The sequence below is a fragment of the Mesocricetus auratus genome, unplaced genomic scaffold (assembly GCF_017639785.1).
Source record: "Mesocricetus auratus isolate SY011 unplaced genomic scaffold, BCM_Maur_2.0 Super-Scaffold_2245, whole genome shotgun sequence".
In the NCBI taxonomy this organism is placed as follows: Eukaryota; Metazoa; Chordata; class Mammalia; order Rodentia; family Cricetidae; genus Mesocricetus; species Mesocricetus auratus.
This window is the reverse complement of record NW_024429180.1, coordinates 2,912,753-2,933,657: the sequence shown is the minus strand read 5'-3', so window position 1 is coordinate 2,933,657 and position 20,905 is coordinate 2,912,753. Positions and strand designations below refer to the sequence as shown.

The 20,905-nt window shown below is 49.3% G+C and overlaps 1 protein-coding gene across 1 annotated transcript in view; it reads right to left on the bottom strand.

Moving 5' to 3' along the window:
• Positions 1 to 7,933, bottom strand: part of Slc15a1 (solute carrier family 15 member 1) — a 46,661-nt gene extending 38,728 nt beyond the window's left edge. The window contains exon 1 of the mRNA XM_040744149.1: positions 7,820 to 7,933. Within this exon, the coding sequence (XP_040600083.1) occupies positions 7,820 to 7,823 (4 nt within the window). The 5' untranslated portion in view covers positions 7,824 to 7,933. The remainder of the gene's footprint in view (positions 1 to 7,819) is intronic.
• Positions 7,934 to 20,905: the final 12,972 nt, after the last annotated feature.

The following is a 20,905-nucleotide window of genomic DNA, read 5'->3' as shown; positions in this document are numbered from 1 at the left end:
GGAGATGGCTTAGTCAGTAGCGTCTGCTATGCAAACGTGAAGACCTGAGTTCAGTGTTCGAAGGAAAAGCCAGGCATGGCAAACAGCGCCTAAATCCTGGCGCTGAGGAGGCAGAGACAGGTGGCTCTTGGAAGCTCACCAGCCAGCCAGCTAGTAAACTGGTAAGACAGAGAGACTGTTTAAAAAAAAATAAGGTGGAAAGAGATTAGGGAAGACACTTGACATTGTTAGGCATTGTGACTCACGCCTACCACTCCAGACCCATGCCTATCTTCCTGCTGCTAATTTCCCTCTGTGATTGCCATGGACTCTAACTCTCTAGAACTGTGGGTCCCAGCTAAATGCTGTTTTTTTTTTCTTCTGAGACAGGGTTTCTTTGTGCAGCTTTGGATGCTGTCCTAGAACTCTCTCTCTGTAGACCAGGCTGGCCTCGAACTCACTGAGATCTGCCTGCCTCTGCCTCCTGAGTGCTGGGATTAAAGGTGTGCGCCGCCAACACCCTGCTTAAATGCTGTTGTTTACATATATATAAACACGACCAAGGCAATATATATAAATTGCCTTGGTCATGGTGTTTTGTCACAGCTTTAGAAAGTAACTGACGTAACCCTTGCTCTCCAAGCTGGTTTCTTGGATGTTTTACAGTAGAACACTCTTGGGTCAGGACTTAGCCCAAGGCTTGTTTTAAATACCTGTGGCTGACACAGAAGAGACAGCTGTATTCCTTGACTAAAGAGACATCCTTCCTCAGAGGAGACCTCTGGAGGGAAACGTGAGAGGTGGCTGCTGGCCTCCTGGGCAACACGCCCTGGCCAGCTCAAGTTGGAGATTCCCAGAAGGGGACAGAAACGTGCCTGCTAGCCGCAGGGATGTGTGTGGGCATGCTGTAGGGACACACAATGTGTGTGATCTTGCATATTCTCACAGACCCACACCATCTGTATATTGCTAAATTAAAAGGAATTAGCCTTCGGTCTTTTGTTTTGAAGACAACTTAGACTACAACTTTCACACACAGCATTTTCTTTTCTTAAGATGGTAAGTCAAGACTAGAAAACAAAAACCTGCTTTACTGCGGCAAAATTATTACAAAAGGCTCCAGACAGAATGAAAATGCTTTCCTTACTGACATTTAGATTGCACACGCCTCATTGCTAAGTATGAAAAGATAAGAACATTCTAGAAGTAAATGTTAGTTAAATGTGTGCTTTTGAAATCTTGCTACATGTTATCTAGCAATACTCCATGTAAGTGTTAAGCAACTTTTTTTTGTTACCAGTTTTATAATATGGGGATGAACAGTCGTGGAAGAAATGGCTACTTTGAAGATAAAAAGTGTAAAAATGACTGAACATTCTGCATAGACTGCCCGGGGACTTTAACCCCTGCCTGCCTTTCCCTAACACAGTATCAACAGAGTAAGGCTCTGAGCTTTAGTAGAAAGAGATAAGTTGCCTGCATTTACTTTGTCACTTTAAGGGATTCTGCTTCTACCTGATGCATTTCTGCCTGAGTTTTGAGACAGGTTCTCACTCTGTAGCCCTGGCCTCGAACTCACAGGCTGGCCTCGAACTCACAGAGATCTGTGCACCTTTACTTCCTGAGTATTGGGATTAAAGGTATGCATCACCACACCCCACACAGATGCCATCTGATGTCACCTATACCGTGGGGTAATTTTTTTCCATACCTTTTCATTACTATATGGGTTGTTTAGGATTGAATGGGACTGTGACACAAAAGTCCGTCTATATCTCTGGCCATCCAAGGTGGCACCTGGGATGCTACTTCTGAGCCCAATACAGTCATCTTTATATGCTATACCTATCACAACTTAATTCTATATGCATTCAACATAACACATTACAACTTAATTCATATGCATGAGATATAACACAGTCTCTTGGTATCATGGTGGGGGGGCTACACAGTGCTTTCTAGAATCTCACAATAAGACCTTTTGCAAACAGGCTTGCTGTAAGGTAATTCACCTAGGGGAGGTCCAGTGGGAGAAGGGTGGGCTGTTAATCCAATGTGAGTGATGGTCTTACAAGAGAAAGAGACACAGAAGGAAGATGGCCATGTGACCATAGAAATATAGACTGAAGCAATGTCTCTGAGCCAATGGCTTCAATGCCACCAGAAGCCAAGAGAACTCCCCTCCTCACGCCCAGAGCCTTCAGACAGCACCATTTCCTAACACCTTGACTTTGAACTCCCAGCTCCCATATCTGCAAGGAAACACACTCATGTCAACACTTTGGTTACAGGTGCACATCATGTGAGTTCATGTGTTTGGGTTCAACAGAGAGGATCCTTTTCCTCAAGAATGTCTCAAACTTACAAGCCAACCTCTGCAGGATTCCAGTAGAGCTTGTTGCAGAGGCTCCTCACTGTGGGCAGACTGCGGGGGCATTTTAAACGGTTTGGTTTGAGAACGCCGGCTGTGTCTTCCTACCTAAGAACACTTTGTATCCTTTCTAGTCCTGACTCTTGATTCTTGAATCGAAACCTCCTAGCAGGCAGCCTGTCACTCCCACCCACATAATAGCCAGCGGATGGAAACCTTCCCAGCCAGCTGGTGCAGGAGCTGCGGGCAGAAAGACCTTCCGCCTCAGAAGCCTAGGGATGATGATATCCCTCTTCCCCTGGACAGTGTATTTTTTTTTGTTGTTGTTGTTTTTCGAGACAGGGTTTCTCTGTGGCTTTGGAGGCTGTCCTGGAACTCACTTTGTAGACCAGGCTGGCCTCGAACTCACAGAGATCCGCCTGCCTCTGCCTCCCGAGTGCTGGGATTAAAGGCGTGCGACACCAACGCCCGGCTGGACAGTGTATTTTCTTTTCTTCTGTTTTACAAAAGATTCTCTCTCTCTCTCTCTCTCTCTCTCTCTCTCTCTCTCTCTCTCTCTCTCTCTCTCTCTCTCACACACACACACACACACACACACACACACAGAGACAGAGGGAGAGAGAGAGAGCATCTGTATGCCATGTAAGTGCAGGTGCCCATAGATCCCAGCAGATAGCGGTAGAGTCCCCTGAAGCTGGAATTACAGGTGGTGTTGTATGTGGGTTCTGGGAACCAAACTGGGGTCCTCTGGGAGAGCAGAAGGTGCTCATCACCGCCGAGCCATCTTTCTAGTCCCAGCAATAGCATTTTCCGAGAGCTGAGATGTGCTTTACACCTCCGTCCTGCCAGCCAGTAGCAGCTGTGCTTGTAAAAAAAAAAGGGGGGGAGGGCACAGTTCCAAGACAGAGAGTCTCTGGTTCCTTGTGTTGCAACCTCAGCATTGCACGGCCATCTGAGTCAATGATTGTCACTGGCTCCTGATAACATTACTCCTTCCTTGTCTCTGTCATTGGGGAGGAATGTGCAGATGTCCCTCGGGACTCAGCCCTGTTTTTATCTTTATCAGCTCACCTGAGAAACCTACCCACTTTCCCTCCTGCCAGGGGGAGAATCCATTTGCCACTGTGCTGCGGAGCTCTGGCCCCAGAGTGGGGAGACAGCAGGGTGGCGAAGTCCCAGCCTCTAAGCATGGTTCCATGGTATGTGGCCATTCTGTCCCAAGTGGCAGTCCACGGAGAACAGAATGGCAGCATGCCCTTCTCTGGGGAAGCTCCCTGGAAGCTAGACCAACCAAAAGCTCTAAGCCTGCTCTCTGCTCTTCACACAATACCTGTTGTAGCCATCTCTGGTAACCCCGCTTTCTGGGGCCAGTCTGTATTAACCTGTGCTCGTGCCTGAGAGGGAGAGTGCGGACCGAGAAACAGAAGGTGAAGCTACTAAGGAAGAGATTAGGGCAAGTAATAGTAGCCATGCCTTAGACCGTTAGGGCTTATGACTTTAACCTTGGAAGAGTAAGGATAGTTCTGGACTCTCTGACTTTAAGCCGAGATGAAGCAGAGCCGTCTCTGTGGGCCCTGGCAGATGCCTCAGGAATTTCAAGGGCAGAAGGGAAGTGAAAAGTCAGAGAAATCTGAGACAATGAGAAGGGCGATTTCCTCACCCAGGAGGGTCTGTGTAAGTGTGGACAGCAAAACCAAGGATTAGCAGGATGGCAACGCATCCGCCTTCCATAACTCCATCCTCATGGCTGCTCCCTCTGTTCTTCTGTCTCAGCAGCAGTCCTGAGGATGGAAAGGTTCCTAGGAATTTTGGTTCCTGCCCTGACGAGATGATTTGCTTCCAGGAGGGACTGTTCTACGGCTTTCCACGGGAAGTAAGCGTCTGCGTAAGTCAGCGACTTTAGGCCCACTCTGTCCGCCCCCCAGTGAACCAACACTTCATCTGGATTCTCCCTGCCTCCACGGTCATTTTCCAAACTGCCACAAACCTGCCCACCACAGTGGACGCGTGCTCGCATGTACGTAGAGGGCAGGCCAGACTAATTATTGTGTCCTGACTTCTAGGACACAATAGCAACATTTAAACATGGATAAGAGTCAAGGAGAAGACAGGGCAGTCAGTTCCGATCACTTAGAGTCATTGTAAACCACCGTTCTCAAGAGTGTGGTCCCGGACCAGCAGTAGGGGCATCCTGAGAACTTGTGTAGAAGTCCACCCTTGGCTCCCATCCCAGTTCCATGGAGTCAGGGACCTAGGGGTGCTGCCCATCCAGGTAATTTCATGGTGCTGGAGCTAGGAAGCCTCCTAGGGCCAGAGCACGGCAGGCAGACCGCCTGCCCAACACAGACAAAGTCTTGGATTTTATCTTGCACACCACATAAAATTGGCGGTGCACACCTGTAGTCCCCACACTTGCGAGGTAGAGGCAGGAGGATTAGAAGTTCAAGACTAAAATTAGAAACGTTAGCACCAGCCCAGCTTAGAGCCTCTCATTTTCTTGCTGCTAGCCAGAGGTTGCTACCCATGCGTGGAGAGCTCAGTTGCCAGCTGCTCACTCCTAGCGTGGAGCAGAGTGCCAACTTCCCCTGGCACTTTGGCCCTTCACGTTGGACAGAACGAGGAAGGGACTTTTAAATGGACAGGCGGGAGGGAGGGCAAGGCTGGTTTCACCCCTTCACACCCGAGCGAGCGAGAAAAACTCCCAAGGCATGCAAACAAGGCTGAGATCCCAGGGAGGCAGGAGCTAGAGGCTAGATCACGCTCCACTAAGGAAGCAGACTTCTCAAGTAACCCGAGCTTCCTCCTCAGAGCTTGACTCTAATTGTCAGAGTCCAACTTAAGGACATGCACGGGTGAACTCAAGTGTGAAACGTATTCTACAGCAGCACCAAATTCAGCATAGGCTTCTGTAAGTTTCACATAAGAGTGACGACTGGAAAGAGACCAAGTCTTAGAAATCGTGAACGAACATTCTCCTCCGCCCCCCCAAAGCTGCTCTCTCCCGAGGCTTCTCCCCCGTGCGCGTGTGAGAGTTTCTGTTGTTCAGAGACCTCTCTCCACCAGACAGCCTGGAGATGTACATGCAGGTGAAACATCAATGCACATAAGACAAAAATGAAATCATTAAAAGCATAGAGAATGCAAGGGAAGAGGCTAACCTTCATGTTGTCAACCTCTGGCCTTCACATGTAACCACTCCAGGAAGTGTATCTAGACACATAGGTAACACAGAGTCATCCACCACCACACATTCTCTCTCTCTCTCTCTCTCTCTCTCTCTCTCTCTCTCTCTCTCTCTCTCTCTCTCTCTCTCTCTCTCTCTCTCTCTCCACCAGACAGCCTGGAGAGGCCAGTGTGGAAATAGTCCCTTTTCCCCTTTTCCAGTATGCATACCTTCAGCCAACCATCAGCCAACACAGGCTCAGGGCTGCATCCAGCTAAGACTGATGCATTATTTTTTAAACGATTGAAGGAAAAAAAATTGAAGGCTATTTTGTGAGTATGTGGGAATTTACACAAATGCAAGGTGTGTTGGTTCACACTTGTCATCCCAGCACCTGGGAGGTTGAAGCAGGAGTGTGAGACCAGTCTGGGCTGCATAGTTAAGGTTCAGGGCAGTGTGAGCCATAGAATGAGACTCGTCTCAAAAAACAAACACACACACACAAGGGTGGACAAAGAGATGTGTGCATGCACACATACACAAGAAATAAATAAAACTCCATAAAAACTGAAAAGGAGCATTAAAAAAAAAGACAGCTAAAAGTAGAACCATACAAAACTAGACTGTCGGTGCTTGTAACTGGTTTTATTGGGACAGCTCCACCCACATGTTTACAGAGTGTCTGCGGCTCAGGTGTCACTATCTCGGTCCTGCTTTAGAAAAGACTGCCGATCTCCGCTTAAAAACAAGTCTGACATGTGAGATTTCAACCAGACAGTGGTCAGGTTCAGCCATGGATGCCCTCATCTCCCAGGCAGCTGCACAGGCTGTGAGTGATCCAGATTCACACACCCCTCCTTCCTGGCCATTCATCCTGGCTGTCCCTGGATTCCCAGGGGCGGGGGACCCCTGGTGTGAACACTGCTTTGAACCACATAGGGAAGAAGCCAGTGGCTCAGAGCAGTTTTTTTTTTCCTCTAAGACCCACTCTTTGCTCTTTGGCTCTGCTCACCAAGTGTTCCCATTGTCATGGCCCGTCACAAGGCACGTGAAACAGTTTGACACAAACTAACTGCCAACAATTATTTTCAAGAGGGCAACACTTTTTTTTTTAAGTATCTCTTCCGCCTCCTGGCTCTTGATACTGAAAAGCTGAGCCGTCTACAAGCCAAACCCTGGTTCGAATCTAAACCGCTGGTTGCTATTATCACGCTGTGCCAACCCCGGCTGCAAAACTCCAGTTGAGGAAGTTTATAAACGAGGCAATGCCCATTCCTTCGGAGCATTGTAAGTCAAATCCTATTTTCTTTTCTCCCAGGTTTCTGAGAACTGTCCTCACCAGAGCTATCTGTTAGGAGGCCGAAACACATCTCACACAATGCGAATCCTGTGACAACCCAGGCACCCGACATGAGAGTCCAACATAAACAGCTCAAGGCAGTTCCCAGCAATGTTACAACAGGACTGGGGTCCAGAGCTCCTCTTAGAAGCTGGGCACGGTACATAGTCTGATGCCCTCCATCTAAAATAACACGAGAAATCTTTCCGGAACAGCACGTTGCTACAGCCGACGTACAATGTGCGAGCCCACTCCCTCGCTGCTATTTCTAAAACTCCTGGTGTGGTCCCGGAGGAAGGGGGGGGACAAGGGTGGCGAGGTAGAAAGAACTCAATGTGAGCAGGTCATGCAGACTCTCAGCTGCCTGTGCCCTGCAGCCTGAAAAGCAGCCGCTGGCCATCAGAGCACGCTGCTCTGGAGGAGTCAGCTCTTATCCCAGCTTTAAGGGGACAGGTGGCCTCAGGGCCCGTCTGAGGTTCTAGTCACTTCCACAGCCGGCTTACTTTGAAGTAACGCAGGACCCCTCCCGGACTGCTCAGGAATGGGCCACTGAGTCTGTGAGTCTTTTAAATCTGAGCGTGGAAGAACCACAGGGAGGCGGCTTGACTTACTCTGGGGCCAGGGATTTCCTTGAGAATTCCAGGGTCATCCACTCAAAAGCCCCCACGGTGCCCCCCCTTGCACCGCCCCTTCCTGCCGTGCCAGCAGAACTCAGCCCAACCCCAAGGTCACAGCCACTTGGCACCGGGAGAATGAAAACCCGGAGTCTGTAAGAGGCAGGCCGGTGGTGGGTACTGAGTTTATTCCCTGAGCCTAGGAGGGAACTTCAAACTCTATGCCTGGGTTTCTAGCCTTCAACCAGTCCGCTCCCTGCTGCCAGTGCGGAGCTCCTCAATCTCGGCCGGCCCAGCACCCAGAAGTATCCCAGCAGCCAGAGATCCCGCCCCAGCAGCCCACGAACACGTACCCATGGTGGCGACTCCAAGGCTCCTGGCTGGCGACTCCAAGGCTCCTGGCTGGCGACTGGTGAGCAGGAGTTCAGCCTCCCTGACTTTGTTTCCAGGCCCTGCCCAGCTGGCTACCTGTGGGGCTGTAGGAGTGCGAGGCGGGGCCGGCCGGGGACTCCACCCTTGGAGGAACGAGGTTTAACTTAGATGAAAACCCTGCTTCAGGATACCTGTCCCTGGAGCTGATCCCCGACCCTGTAGGGCAGGATGGGTGCAACTGTCCCAAGTGACAGGGGCGGCTGCCAAGGACTCCTTTTTGCTCACCTGGAGGCTTGTTAAAACATGTGTGGCCAGGAACCACCCTGAGATTTGCTGAGTCAAGGTAGCCAAATTGGGGCAGAGGACCTGCTTAAAGTGTGAAAGTGTTTGCACTGGTCCTGGGACCCCACTTTGTAAAACTGACTGAAACCGTTTGTACCTGTCTGTGTCCTTAAACTAGCTCTACCACTGAAGATACCTAGAGTCCCACTCCGCCTGCCTTCCCACCCCCCCATCCTCCCACCTCCTCCCCAGCTCTGGGATTCCGATGTGGAGCCCCTGGCTTGGCCATCTTCCTGCTTTCTGGTCAGCCTTGCCAAGGTTTAGGCTTTGGAAGCCTACGGAGGAGCATTAAGATGAAAATGAAAGTGAGTTTCTATTATTTGTTGACTGTTTTATTCATTCATTCATTCATCCAGGGGAGACTCCCGGCCCAGCCCCAACTCATCTATACCTCCATTTACCTGCTCCCCCCTCCCCCTCCCCCTGCCTCCTACAGTGCTGAGGTTCCAGGTGAGAGTTACCCGGATTGCAGCACACGATTGTCCTAACATATTAGAGTACGTTAAGCACATCCACCAACACCATCACCATCTGCAGAACTTCATCTTGCAAGCTGAAGCCCTAGCCCGTTAAACAACTCTGTATTCCCCCCCCCACCCCCTCAGGCCCTGAGAGTCACTGCTTTCCTCCTCCGATTAGGACCCCCCCCGCCTCCCCCCCCCACGTCCCTCGAGAGTGGACTGTGCAGTCAGTGACCGGCTGCTGTCACTTAGCAAAGCTCAGCCACGTTCTGGCTCGGGTCAGAACTCCCTTTCTTCCAGGGCGACGGGTCTCCTGTTGTACTCTTATGCCTGGCTTTGTTTATAAGATCCCCTACCCCTCATCATCTGCCCTTGGGAACTCCCAGCCGCCCTGCAGGGAGATGGGCAAAGCAGAGAAAGCCCTTCCCTCAAGGGCAGTCACACCCGTCTTTCCCTTCCTTCAGTGGGCACAGGAGGCAGAAACTTCTTCGCCGACTAACCGCTGATGCCTCGGAAAGACTATGGCTGCAGCTGGAAGGACCACAAATGGTGCGTTGGCCAGTGGGGACGCAGGCAGGCAGGCAGAGAGGTGACGGTGCTGGCTCCTCCTTTGGGTGACCTCCTCTGCAAGGTGAAACCCATGTTGTTGAGTTCATAAGCTTCCATCCACATCGTGGGCCTCCGTGCCCCCTCTTCCCCCGCCCTGCTTCGGAGCAGGCTCTCAATGTGGTCCAGGTTCAGCAGCAGCAGCAGCAGCTCCAGCATCCGAGGAGTCAGAGGCTATGGGTTCCTGGACAGTAGCTGGTGATTTGACACTAAGGAGGCCCTCAATGTCTCTACTCTGCTTATTTAACCCTTCGCTCAAGCGTTAGTCATTTATCACCTCCACATTCGAGGCCTAGTGCGTGGCCTCGGACAAACTGTGAAACAACACAGTCCTTTGTCTGCCCGAGCTTCCGTTCTGTTTCCCAGAGGCCGGACTGCTGCCCCTTGGTGTGTGGTGGGGGCAGCAGAGCTGGGAGCGGACATCAAGATGGACAAGCTGGGGGTGTCAGCAGACGCCAGGAGGAGGGGACGGGAGAGGGGACGGAGAAAATTGATTCCAGAACCTGAAAGCAGGCAGGCTCAGGAGTGAGTTGGAGCAACTGTGTTAACAGGGGTGCTTTGGGGGGCCGCACATGTTTTATTAGTGGGGTACTCGTTCCTTCCATTTCCTAAATTCTTTTGAGACATGAATGAATTTCACGAATTCCCAGTTGGCCTTGAACTCGGTATGTAGGCAAAGATGACTTTGAACTCCTGACGCTCCTGTCTTTGCCCCTCAAGGGCTGGTGTTACAGACATGTGCCAACACTCCTGGTCTATGCAATTCCGGAGCTCAAACCATGGGCTCTGTGCGTCTAGGCAAGAAGATTACCAGCGGAGCTACTTCCACCTGCCTGCCTGCTGTCTTCAGGCCCGTACCGCATTTCCACCTATGGCTCCAGGATGTTCTTTAGTTTGTAAAAACGGTATTTTCTCCTTATCACTGTCTCATGCCTTCCCTGGGCAAGGGAGCCTCCTACTGTCTACATCAGAACCACAGACCAAACCTTCTGTGACAGGTTCACTGACTGTCAGCTGTGCTGTCTGTCTGAGAGTAGGAAGCTGACGTTCCCCTGGCTGTGAGAGCTCTGATTCTGTCACTGGGTTGATGGCCTCGTTTTCCCTGGGGTGAGTTATTTAAACAAGGAGGTTTGGTACCTTTTCACTCTCTCTAGAGAACCCTGCCACCAAGTGATGGGCTTCGCTGCGTTATGACGCTGTGAGGAGGCCCCCCCTCACCAGACGCGGGTCCAACGGTCTTGGGTCCCCCATCCTTCAGAACTGTAGGCGCCAATGTCTGCTCTTTATTCTGAAATCCCCCTGCCCCAGAACCGGAGGCTTTTCTGTTACAGCTGCACAGGCAGATGGAGCCGAGCTGCAAGGGAGCCTCCCTTTTCTTGAAACAGCTCCCTTCCACCAGTCTAAACAACAATCCACAGGAAACCTTCGTTACGAAGAGGTCGAGAGGAGGGGACTATTTCAGAGCCGGGTTTCTTCCCTGAGAGGGCCCTGCAGGGCCTCCCCCGCGTGCAGAGTGGCTTGGCCTACCACCTCAGGGGTGGGTAGGCTGAAGCTCTCTCTGGCATCACTGCCTGCTTTGGCAACTGTGAGTAAAGTCACGTGGAGACTTTGCGAGCTTGGGTGTCGGGATGGGCACAGTTTGGAGGTAGACCAACAAGGACAGCTCTTATCTCAGGCTGTCAACACGCCCTCCCCCCCCCCATCCACCAGGGGCACGCCACCGTCTTCCCTCAAACTAAGGAGGAAACCAGTGCCTCCTGGAGCAATGGTAGGGCAAACATCACAGGAGTTACCATTCACCTTCTGACTGGACTCAAGGTCTGCTCCGCAAGGTAAAGCCCGCACCTGGCACCCATTGCTGGGCTAAGGATCTGCGGTTCGACAGGGCACAGGCCGTAACCAGACGTTTCTCTCTCACTCGCCAGTTGCTGGAAAGCCACTCAGAGGCTTAATATTAGTTATAAGCTGTCCGGGCCATTAGCTCAGGCTTATTATTATCTAGCTCTCACATTTAAGCTAATCCATTTGTATTCGTTTATGTTTACCCACAAGGCTCTCTGCTCGTTACCTCACAATCTCGCTTCTCCTGCGGCTGCTGGCGTCTCTCAGACTCCGCCTTCTTTCTCCCTGTCTTGCTGCTTGGATTTCCCGCTGGCTCTATTCTGCCTGGCTGTTGGCCAAATCAGCTTCTTTACTGACCAACGGCAATAAAACATGCTCACAGCATGTAGAGAAGACATCCCACATCAATAGGCCCTAGGGGGAAAACCTAGGGCTGCTATTCCGCTAAGTGGACATAGTATGATAAACCGGCTCTTAACGACGTACTGTTGTACCCACAGATTAACGCATCTCCCAACCCACAACAGGGAAGACATCTGTTTGTAGTGGATGATTGACATGGAGACCCACAAGGTGTAGGGAACAGGAGACTAAGGAGTGCTCAGCCCTAAACAGAACATGGATCCTGTGTGCTCTCCCCCAAGACTCAGGAATCATTGTGCAAGAAGGGGCTGTAAGACCCAGAGGTGGTGAACGTACACAAAAAAAAACAGTGACGGGAGATGTCATCCTGAAACCTGTCTCTTGTTGGCTGTTGAATAAAGCACTGTTGGCCAATAGGGAAGCAAGATAGGTGGGACTAGGAGTCAAGCAGGATTCTGGGAAGGAGAAAAACAGGGAGTCACCATGTAGCTGCCATAGGGGTAAGAAGTCCGGACCCTTTTCTGCGGTAAGAGAAATACTTAGGTTAACAGTTATGGGGTAAATACTTAAGTCAGAGCTAGCCAGTAAGAAACTAGCAAGGCCAACAGCTTCATAATTAATACAGCGTCTTGTGTGTTATTTGGGGACTACAATGTGGCAGAGCCCAGGCGACTGGTGGGGAAAAACCAAAGCGGCTGGCAAGGAAAAGGCTTCACTCAACAAAACAGTGTCTTCCAGACAGAGCGGGGCAGCTGAGCCTATGAGCTCACAGCGGTTATGACAGTGTGCACACGGCCTGTGCAAGCTCAACCAGACCAAGCCCCACACGGAGAGGGAGGTGGACATGAAGTCTAACCCCTGCTGAGGAGCTATTGGCAATTGCCAGCCACTGGGAGGATAACCAGGCTTTTTCCTTTTCTCCCCTTGTAACGTGCATTCTTCCCGCCAGCCGCTTGGGTCCTGCTGCTGTCTCAGGCCCCAAATGACACACAGGACGCTATATTAAGTATGAAGCTGTTGGCCACTTGCTATGGTTTCTTGTCGGCTAGCTCTGACTTAATTATTAACCCATAACTGCTAATCTGAGTATTTCCACGTGGCCTTCTCTTGCCGGAGAAGAGGGTCTGGACCTCTTACTCCTCCGGTGTCCTACATCGTGACTGCCTGTGCCTCTCTTTCCCAGAATCCTCCTTGGCTCCTAGTCCCGCCTATCTTGCTTCCATATTGGCCAACGGTGTTTTATTTCATCAGCCAGTAAGACAACACATACACAGAAGGACTTACCCCATCACCCCTTTTTATTGAAGATAGGTTTTTTTCCCTTCACATAATATATCCTTATTACAGTTTCCTCTCCCTCTACTCCGAGTTCTTTCTCACCTCCCTCTCTCATCCACAGCCACCCCCTTTCTGCCTCTCGTTAGGAAACAGACAGGCTTCTAAGTAGTAATAATACAATAAGATTAAGCAAAAGCTAACACACAGGAATTGGACCCAACGAAAACAAAAAACGACAAGAAACAAGCAAACCAACGGAACCGGAAGGAAGAGAGCCCAAGAGAAGGCTCAAGAATCAAGAGACCCCACTCATCTGCACACTCAGGAATCCCATGAAAACTGAACGGAAGTCGTACTATACACGCCGGGGACCCGACGCAGACCCATGCAGGTCCTGTGAATGCTGCCCCACTCTCCACGGTTTCACATGAGGGTTGCTCACGCTGCAGAATCGTGTTTTTTAAAAGCAGTGTTGCTACTGCCAGGGCGACCACACTCCAACAGAAGGCCTCATTCCCAAGAGTGCGTGAGCCCCACAACTCGGACTTGAAAGGGGCGGAGAAAAAATAAAAGAGGAGGCAAAGTTAGGGGGTAGAGAAACAGGGGTGGCGGTGGAGCTGGGAGGAGTTGGGACGGAGGGGTGCGTATGGTCAGTTTCGTTCTGTGGAATTCTCAGGGAACTAATAAGGTATAAAAAAAACTGACGAAATATCAAATTATTTCGTAGAAAAGCATGTATCGCTTTTTGGAAGGAGTGGAAAGCAAAGGACACCAAGTAATTCTTCACTTTTTTATGTTGAAAGACCAAGTGACAAAACAATTTGTTCTCCTCAGAGTTTCCCCTCCCTGAGATTCTGAAAGGCGAACCCTGGATAGTGCACATCGCCTGCCCAAGCAGCACACACCCAAAGTGCTTGCTTTACTCCACCTCGAGAGGCACTAGGAAAAAGGAATTTTGAGGAAATTCCTCCAGGTGATTACATCAAGTTCCCCAAAGGAAGCAGAGATCCTTGCTATTTGGCTCACTGGGTGTTCTCTTGCCATGCAACTAACTGTGAGGACCAGAGTTCGGATCCCCAGGACCCCCATAAACGCTGGATGGCCATTGCAGCCTCTCCATAATCCCAGCACTCAGAGGCAGAGATTCCAGAGCCAGCTGGCTAGCCAGACTAGCCAAATAGGGGAGCTCTGGCTTCAACTCAGAGACCCTGTCTCCAAGAATACATTGGTGGAGGAATCATGGAGGATTTCCAGCCTTCGAGCCTCTGCATGCATACACACGTATAAATGAGGGGAAATAAAATCAACTTATTAGTGGTTGTTTTAAGAAACCATCCTAAATTGCAAAGCGAGAAAGCGGCAATAATTGATTTATGTGCCAATAATATCAAGTTTATCATCTGATACAAGAAACGCTCACACATATACAACAGCCTTACTTAAGCTTAATCATGCAATACCGTTGAGTTTCATTAGCAATGGGGTCTTGGGGAATCACTCTGGATGTCTGTCTTTCTAACGTCACGTAGTATCATGGAAATCTATGTTAAATACCTGGAAAGCAAAGGTTGACTGTCTAGAGCCTTTTCTTTCTTATTAGTGCTGTAGTGAGTCACCATGTACTTAGTGGGTCGATAGTCTGACATCCCCAAACTCCTTGGAAAATGCTAAGAAGTGTTCAGGAATTTATAAGCTGTTGGTAAGAGCGGCCAAAGGACGCTATCAGTTTTCCAAATGTATGTCCTGAAATTAAGAAAAGTCAATGAAAAAAATCAAATTGCTTTAAATTATATGTATATCACTTTTTTGGGGGGGGTTACCAGAAAGTCTTTACCTTAGCTTCATATCCTCAATATGTTGCCATCTTGACCAAGAGGCCCAGGTCAGCACCTCCAGGAACAAGACACGATGTCATGACCTAGATAGGACAGGCTGAGAAGGTCAGGATCCTGGTTTTGGAGAATTCCTGTCCTAAATGCATAGTTTTATCCCAACAGACTAAATGAAGTGACACAAGAGCCTACTAACCCACTTCCCAAATGTGAACTTTCCAGAAACAATGTGAGAGACAGGACTCAGTAGGGTGAATCTCTCTCTCTCTCTCTCTCTCTTTCTCTCTCTCTCTCTCTCTCTCTCTCTCTCTCTCTCTCTCTCTCACACACACACACACACATGTAATGATGATCATAGAAGAAGTGGTCGTGAGTGGGGGTGGGAGGAGCGGAAGAGGCGATAGAAATAAATACGCTACTCTTGTGCGAAACTCTTATGAAACAAAAATAAATAAATTAAAATACTTAATTTACGCGCCACAGTGGTGTTGGTATATCTGTAGAGCTGCGCAGCTGTCATCTCACTTTAGAACATTTTCATTACCCTGTACACGGTGGCTGCCACCTTCAGTTACCCCATTTCCCTCAGTCCCAGCTAATTTCCCGTCTGCCTCTCGCTGCCAGGGATTGGTCTGTTCTGAACACTCCTTGGATCTTCTGGGATTGCCCTCTTCCATAGCAACTACTTTTATTGGTCATTGTTCTTAAAGAAACTAACCTCTGTAATTATAAATAATATAATTATACTTCCGCTTCAAGATGTGTCAGCTCTAAATTATATGTATTGACTTGCCAGTGTGGAAATGACATTAAGACCGATTAAAATTCTTCTTCTAACACCTCCCTACACCATTTCCTTCCTTCTTTCCTTCCTTCTTTCCTTCCTTCCTTCCTTTCTTTTTTGGTTTTTCGAGACAGGGTTTCTCTGTGGCTTTGGAGGCTGTCCTGGAACCAGCTCTTGCAGACCAGGCTGGTCTTGAACTCACAGAGATCCGCCTGCCCCTGCCTCCTGAGTGCTGGGATTAAAAACATGCACCACCACTGCCCGGCTCACATTTTTCATATAAATAGCTTTACTGGTGTTCTTTAGATCTGTTTCTGGGTTCTTTGATAACTTTAACTTATATGTGTGATTATTTTCTTCCTGTTCAAGTGGAGGGTACTTTTCATCTATCAAGGTCTGATGCTCTCTCTTTACTTTCAGAGCTGGTAGTGTTTATGTTATGTTTCATAATAGTCTTCTGTGAATGGACTGAAGGATGATGCTAAAAATCAATATCTAACCATTATCTTATTTGGTTCATGCAAACGTCGGCTGCAGAACCAGGCAACAGAATCTGAGCATATTTTCTCCCAGCATCCCATCCCAGTGCCGTCTGAAGGTGAATGCCCCCATTTCACTGTCAAACAAGGATTGCTTTATGCAAGACTCTGCGGCCGCTGTAGCTGCTGCTAGTGCTTGCTGCCGCCACCACTGTCGCCACCACCCCTCTTCCTTGTCATCTTCCATCTCCTCACAGGTCTTGCTGCATAGCCTGGTTTTGTTTTTTGTTTTTGTTTTTTATTCCTCCTGTTTCAACCCTCTGAGTGCTTGGATTATGGGTGTATTTCCCCGTGCCTACCCTGCTTTCTTCCTTCTTATAACTGCATTTGTTTCCTGGTAGAATAAACGCAGCTTTCATCTAACCCTGAAGGTTGTGCAGCCATTCTTTTGTCTGGGCCGTGGGGGGAATGCGCTGACACCACGGAGGTTTGCAACACTGCCGGCCAGCCCTCATCTCCTAACTCCCAGAGAGCTGGTTGTTAAAGGTTTATTAACGCGTGCTTGGTGAAGATGCTGACAAGGAAGTGTCGTTTGGAGATATGTGGGTATGGTGTCAACGTCCAGTTTCCCCGATAGCTCACACCCTTTCAGGCACCTGTGATTAACAGGCCTGGCTTTCATCAGACCCCGTGCATATCAGACTTCTGTGCTGCAGCTGAGAACCTTTGCCTGTTATGAAACGGCAAACAAACTTTGTTTCTAGGAGAGTTATCTTTCCAGTTCTGTGGACTGAGTTAGGACCTCATTCACGGCGGGTGAGCGCTCCGCCAGCGAGCTACCTCAGTCTCACCCACGGCGGGTGAGCGCTGCCAGTGAGCTATCTCAGTCTCCATGGCGGGTGAGCGCTCTGCCAGTGAGCTATCTCAGTCTCCATGGTGGGTGAGCACTGCCAGTGAGCTATCTCAGTCTCCATGGCGGGTGAGCGTCTGCCAGAGAGTTATCTCAGTCCATTTTACATTTTTATGTTATTTTTGTGACTGAAGGCCTGCACTGTTGGGCCTAGCTGAGACCTTAGACAATTATCTTTGCTCAGTGCTTTGTTTCGTGAGACAGGGTCTCACTGTGGAGCTCTGCACGTCTAGGAACTCACCACATACACCAGGCTGGCCTCGAGCTCACAGAGCCCTGCCTGCTCCTGCCTCCTGAGTGCTCGGACCAAGGGTGTGTGCCCCTACACCCAGCTTGAAACTTTATATGATTACTACTACATCTATTTAATTTTACTTTTTAATTTAAAATGTGATTATATAGCTTCACTTAGTTTCATGGTCTGCTCTGAATGGGCTTCAGTCTATGGGCAAGGTAATGGTGGAAGCTATTTATTTTATTTTATTTTTTGCCCATACTGGATATCCCAACATCATATGTTGAAAAGACTATTCTTTTCCCTACTGAATGCCTTGGGACTTTGATCATTAAACCAAATGAAGATAAACGCAAGATGTTGGTTTTTACACCTTGCCTTCTGTCCCACTGACCTGTGTGTCTGTCCTCAGAGGCAGAGTTTACAGCCAGTTTGGAAATCTGGTAGTTGGAGTCCTCTGGCCTGATTCTGCATTTTCAGGATGGTTCTGGCTACAGAAGATGCTGTGTGACAAAAAAAGTTTCGTGAGGAGACACAACACACTCATCTATTCACCACAGACACAGAGTCCATGCAGACCAAAGTACAGATAACACCAAAGTCCAACTTGGTGTGCCAGTGAGTTTTACTCGGGTTACTTACAGGAATATGGGGGAGGGGTTACGTAGAGCAGCAGAGATGACTCAAAGGCAGCTGCATCACCAAAGCCCACCCCAGCATGGGGACAGCTCAGGAAGCTGGGACCCTGGAGCACACACAGCCTTCAGGCTGTTCAGCAGGTTGGAGAGTATCCTTTCCAACGGGACTGTCCTAAACCTCTTCCGAGAAGCTCTGTTGGTTTCTGCTTCTCCCAGGCGGCTCTCCAGAGTCTTCACAGTTTAACTCTGCCATGGGAGGACTCTCCACTTTAACGCTTACTCTGGCAGGGAGGGGACTGGTGAGTCTGCTCAGCTTCAGGGACTTCCTGGAGCCATCTCAATTGTTTGCCTTTCCTTTTTTAAGGAGCTTTCTGCAGGATGGACTGTTTCAATCAGGATGGAATGTTTCAATCAGGATGGAATGTTTCAATCTTGGTGGAAACCGTTACACAATAGCAGCGTCTTGGTCTTTCCATCAGTTGGGTTAGGGGTGGGGATGTTAACCAGCAAACCTGTTAACAAGCAATCATTTTCATACACCAGATTATTTCAGGGCTGCGTGGCTTTCTGTTTCCTGTTTTATTCGTATTAGATTCTACACGTAAATACAAAGATCCATCTACTCCGTCTTCTCTCAGATCACAGTCACCCACTTCATTTCTTCGGGGAGAAAACAGGATGAGTGGGACAAGTTTCAAAGGAGTGCTAGGCACCAACTCAGGAGGAGCTTGTTTTCCTAAGGAGCGAATCTTCCTGGCGGGCAGGTAACAGAAAAGAACCGGTGGGGTAGAAACGAGGCTGTAAATGAGTAATGCTGATAGCAGGCACCGTGTTGTGTGTTGTTTCAGGGTTCATGGTACACACTTCTAATGACTGTATATGCCCACAACCACCAAAATTACCTGTAAGGACATTCGTTAAGGCATTCTGGGGTTTGGCACAACACCACCGCGCTTTAAGGGCTAGTTTAAAACTCTGCTGAGTGTTTTCCCAGCTCAACTTCTGTCTGCTTGTAAGTGGGGGGGGAGCCTGCAGGGAGAGGAAGTAGGGGTGGCTTGTTCTTTTTTCTTCTTCATCCCTTTCCGGCTGTCATTGGCTGACACAGGCAATTAGCACAGGCCGGGATGAGATAGTTTTCTATGCTTGGTTGCATTTCTTAGGACAGTTGCTATCTCTCTTCATTAGAGAAACTTCTAGTTAGAAATAAAAAGTGTGGCCTCTACTGCGTAACTCAAGCCATGTGTAACAGGGCCCAGACCCGACCTTAGCACAGCTGACTCCATGATGGAATTCAGGCTGTAAAACTCGGCACGTAGACAGCACCGCCTGCCATGAACGAAAACAAAGACTCAGTCCGTCAACACCGACAGTTCTGGGAAGGTCTCTGGTGTACCAACCTTGCTTTTGAGAGTCGGTAGTTCTGTTCCTGGCTCACTGCTCTCATTAACCGGAGTGTGTCAACCCAGAACATGGTCTTTGTGCTTAAGGGCTCACCCTGAAAAAGGTGACTTGATGCCATTCTGGGAGCCAGAACACCTAGTGTAGTCGCCAGCCAGCCGATAAAGACTTTCTATTGGCTTAAGCTGTTTTCTCTAATGAATACCCCCACAACACAGGGACCCATACATGGTGCTCGCACAGTGTATCATAGATGGCTGGGGGAGGGGTTGTGTTCCATGAGTTTCCATTGCACTTTTCTGTAGAGAGAAGCCTTTTCCTTGTCTGCTGCTTGGTTTTTCCCCACCAGTCGCCTGGGCTCTGCCTCGTTGTAGTCCCCAAATAACGCACAAGACGCTGTATTAATTATGAAGCTGTTGGCCTTGCTTGTTTCTTACTGGCTATCTCTGATTTAAGTATTTACCCCATAACTGCCAATCTAAGTACTTCTCTTACTGGAGAAAAATTTCCAGGCTTCTTACCCCTATGGCAGTTACATCTTGACTCCCTGTGTTTCTCCTACCCAGAGTCCTCCTGGACTCCTAGTCCCACCTATCTTGCTTCCCTATTGGCCAACAGTGCTTTATACACAGGACTTCCCCCATCACTTTTCATTGATGGGCATCATGGAAAGGTGTGGGCATGCCTACTGCCTATCTCCCCTACTCACGGACGTGCTCCAGTGTTTCCCCAGACTTCACTTACAGAATACATAAGAAAAAATTATTAAGAATTTCAAGACGGAGCCGGGCGTTGGTGGCACACGCCTTTAATCCCAGCACTTGGGAGGCAGAGGCAGGCGGATCTCTGTGAGTTCGAGGCCAGCCTGGTCTACAAGAGCTAGTTCCAGGACAGCCTCCAAAGCCACAGAGAAACCCTGTCTCAAAAAACCAAAAAAAAAAAAAAAAAAAAAAAAAGAATTTCAAGACGGGGCGCTGGAGATATGGCTCAGCTGTTAAGAGCACAGGCTGCTCTTCCAGAGGACCTGGGTTCAGTTCCCAGCACCCACACGGCAGCTCATAGTTGTCTGTGATCTAGTTCTAGGGGATCTGTCACCCTCACACAGATATATGTGCGGGCAAAGCATCACATAAAAATAAATAAATCTTGGAGGCAGAGGCAGGCGGATCTCTGTGAGTTCGAGCCAGCCTGGTCTACAAGAACCAGTTCCAGGACAGCTTCCAAAGCCACAGAGAGATCCTGTCTCGAAAAAAAACAAAATAAATAAATAAATCATTAAAAAAACCCTCCAAGATGGCGACCCCAGAGCCCTAGTGAGCAGGACCTTCTGAGTGTGTTGCGTGGGTGATCATGCAGGTCATGGGCTCACACAGACACCTTGCGTTTTGTTTGCCCCTTTAAGAATTATTTAAAAACGTTCAAAGGGTTAGTGATATCTCGGTCGGCAAAGCGACCTTGCGAGCACGAGGCCAGGAGTTCGATGTCCAGAACCCAGGTAAAAAACGCCAGGCACGGTGGTGTGTGTTTGTAATGTCCCGGCCGAGAGGGCAGACGGGCGAATGAATGGCTAGGACTCTTTGGCCAGCCAGTATGGACAAATTGCTGCGCTCAAGGCCATTGAGAGACCCGGTTTGAAAGGAGGTAGATGGTACTCCAGAGGGTGCCACCCAGGGTTGCTCTCAGACCTACACATACAGGCCTGTGTGCCCATGAACATACTCACATATGCGCATACATAAACACCCAAGCGTTAAGAAAGTACGCTCAAGGGTGATGGTTCAGCATAGACGTTAATCCCCTCCCATCTCCACTTTCGTTAGCGACACCAGGGGTGACAAACTGCCTGCCCCGGGCTTTGGAGACAGACAAAAATCAGAGTCTCAATGCCAGCGTTTATCT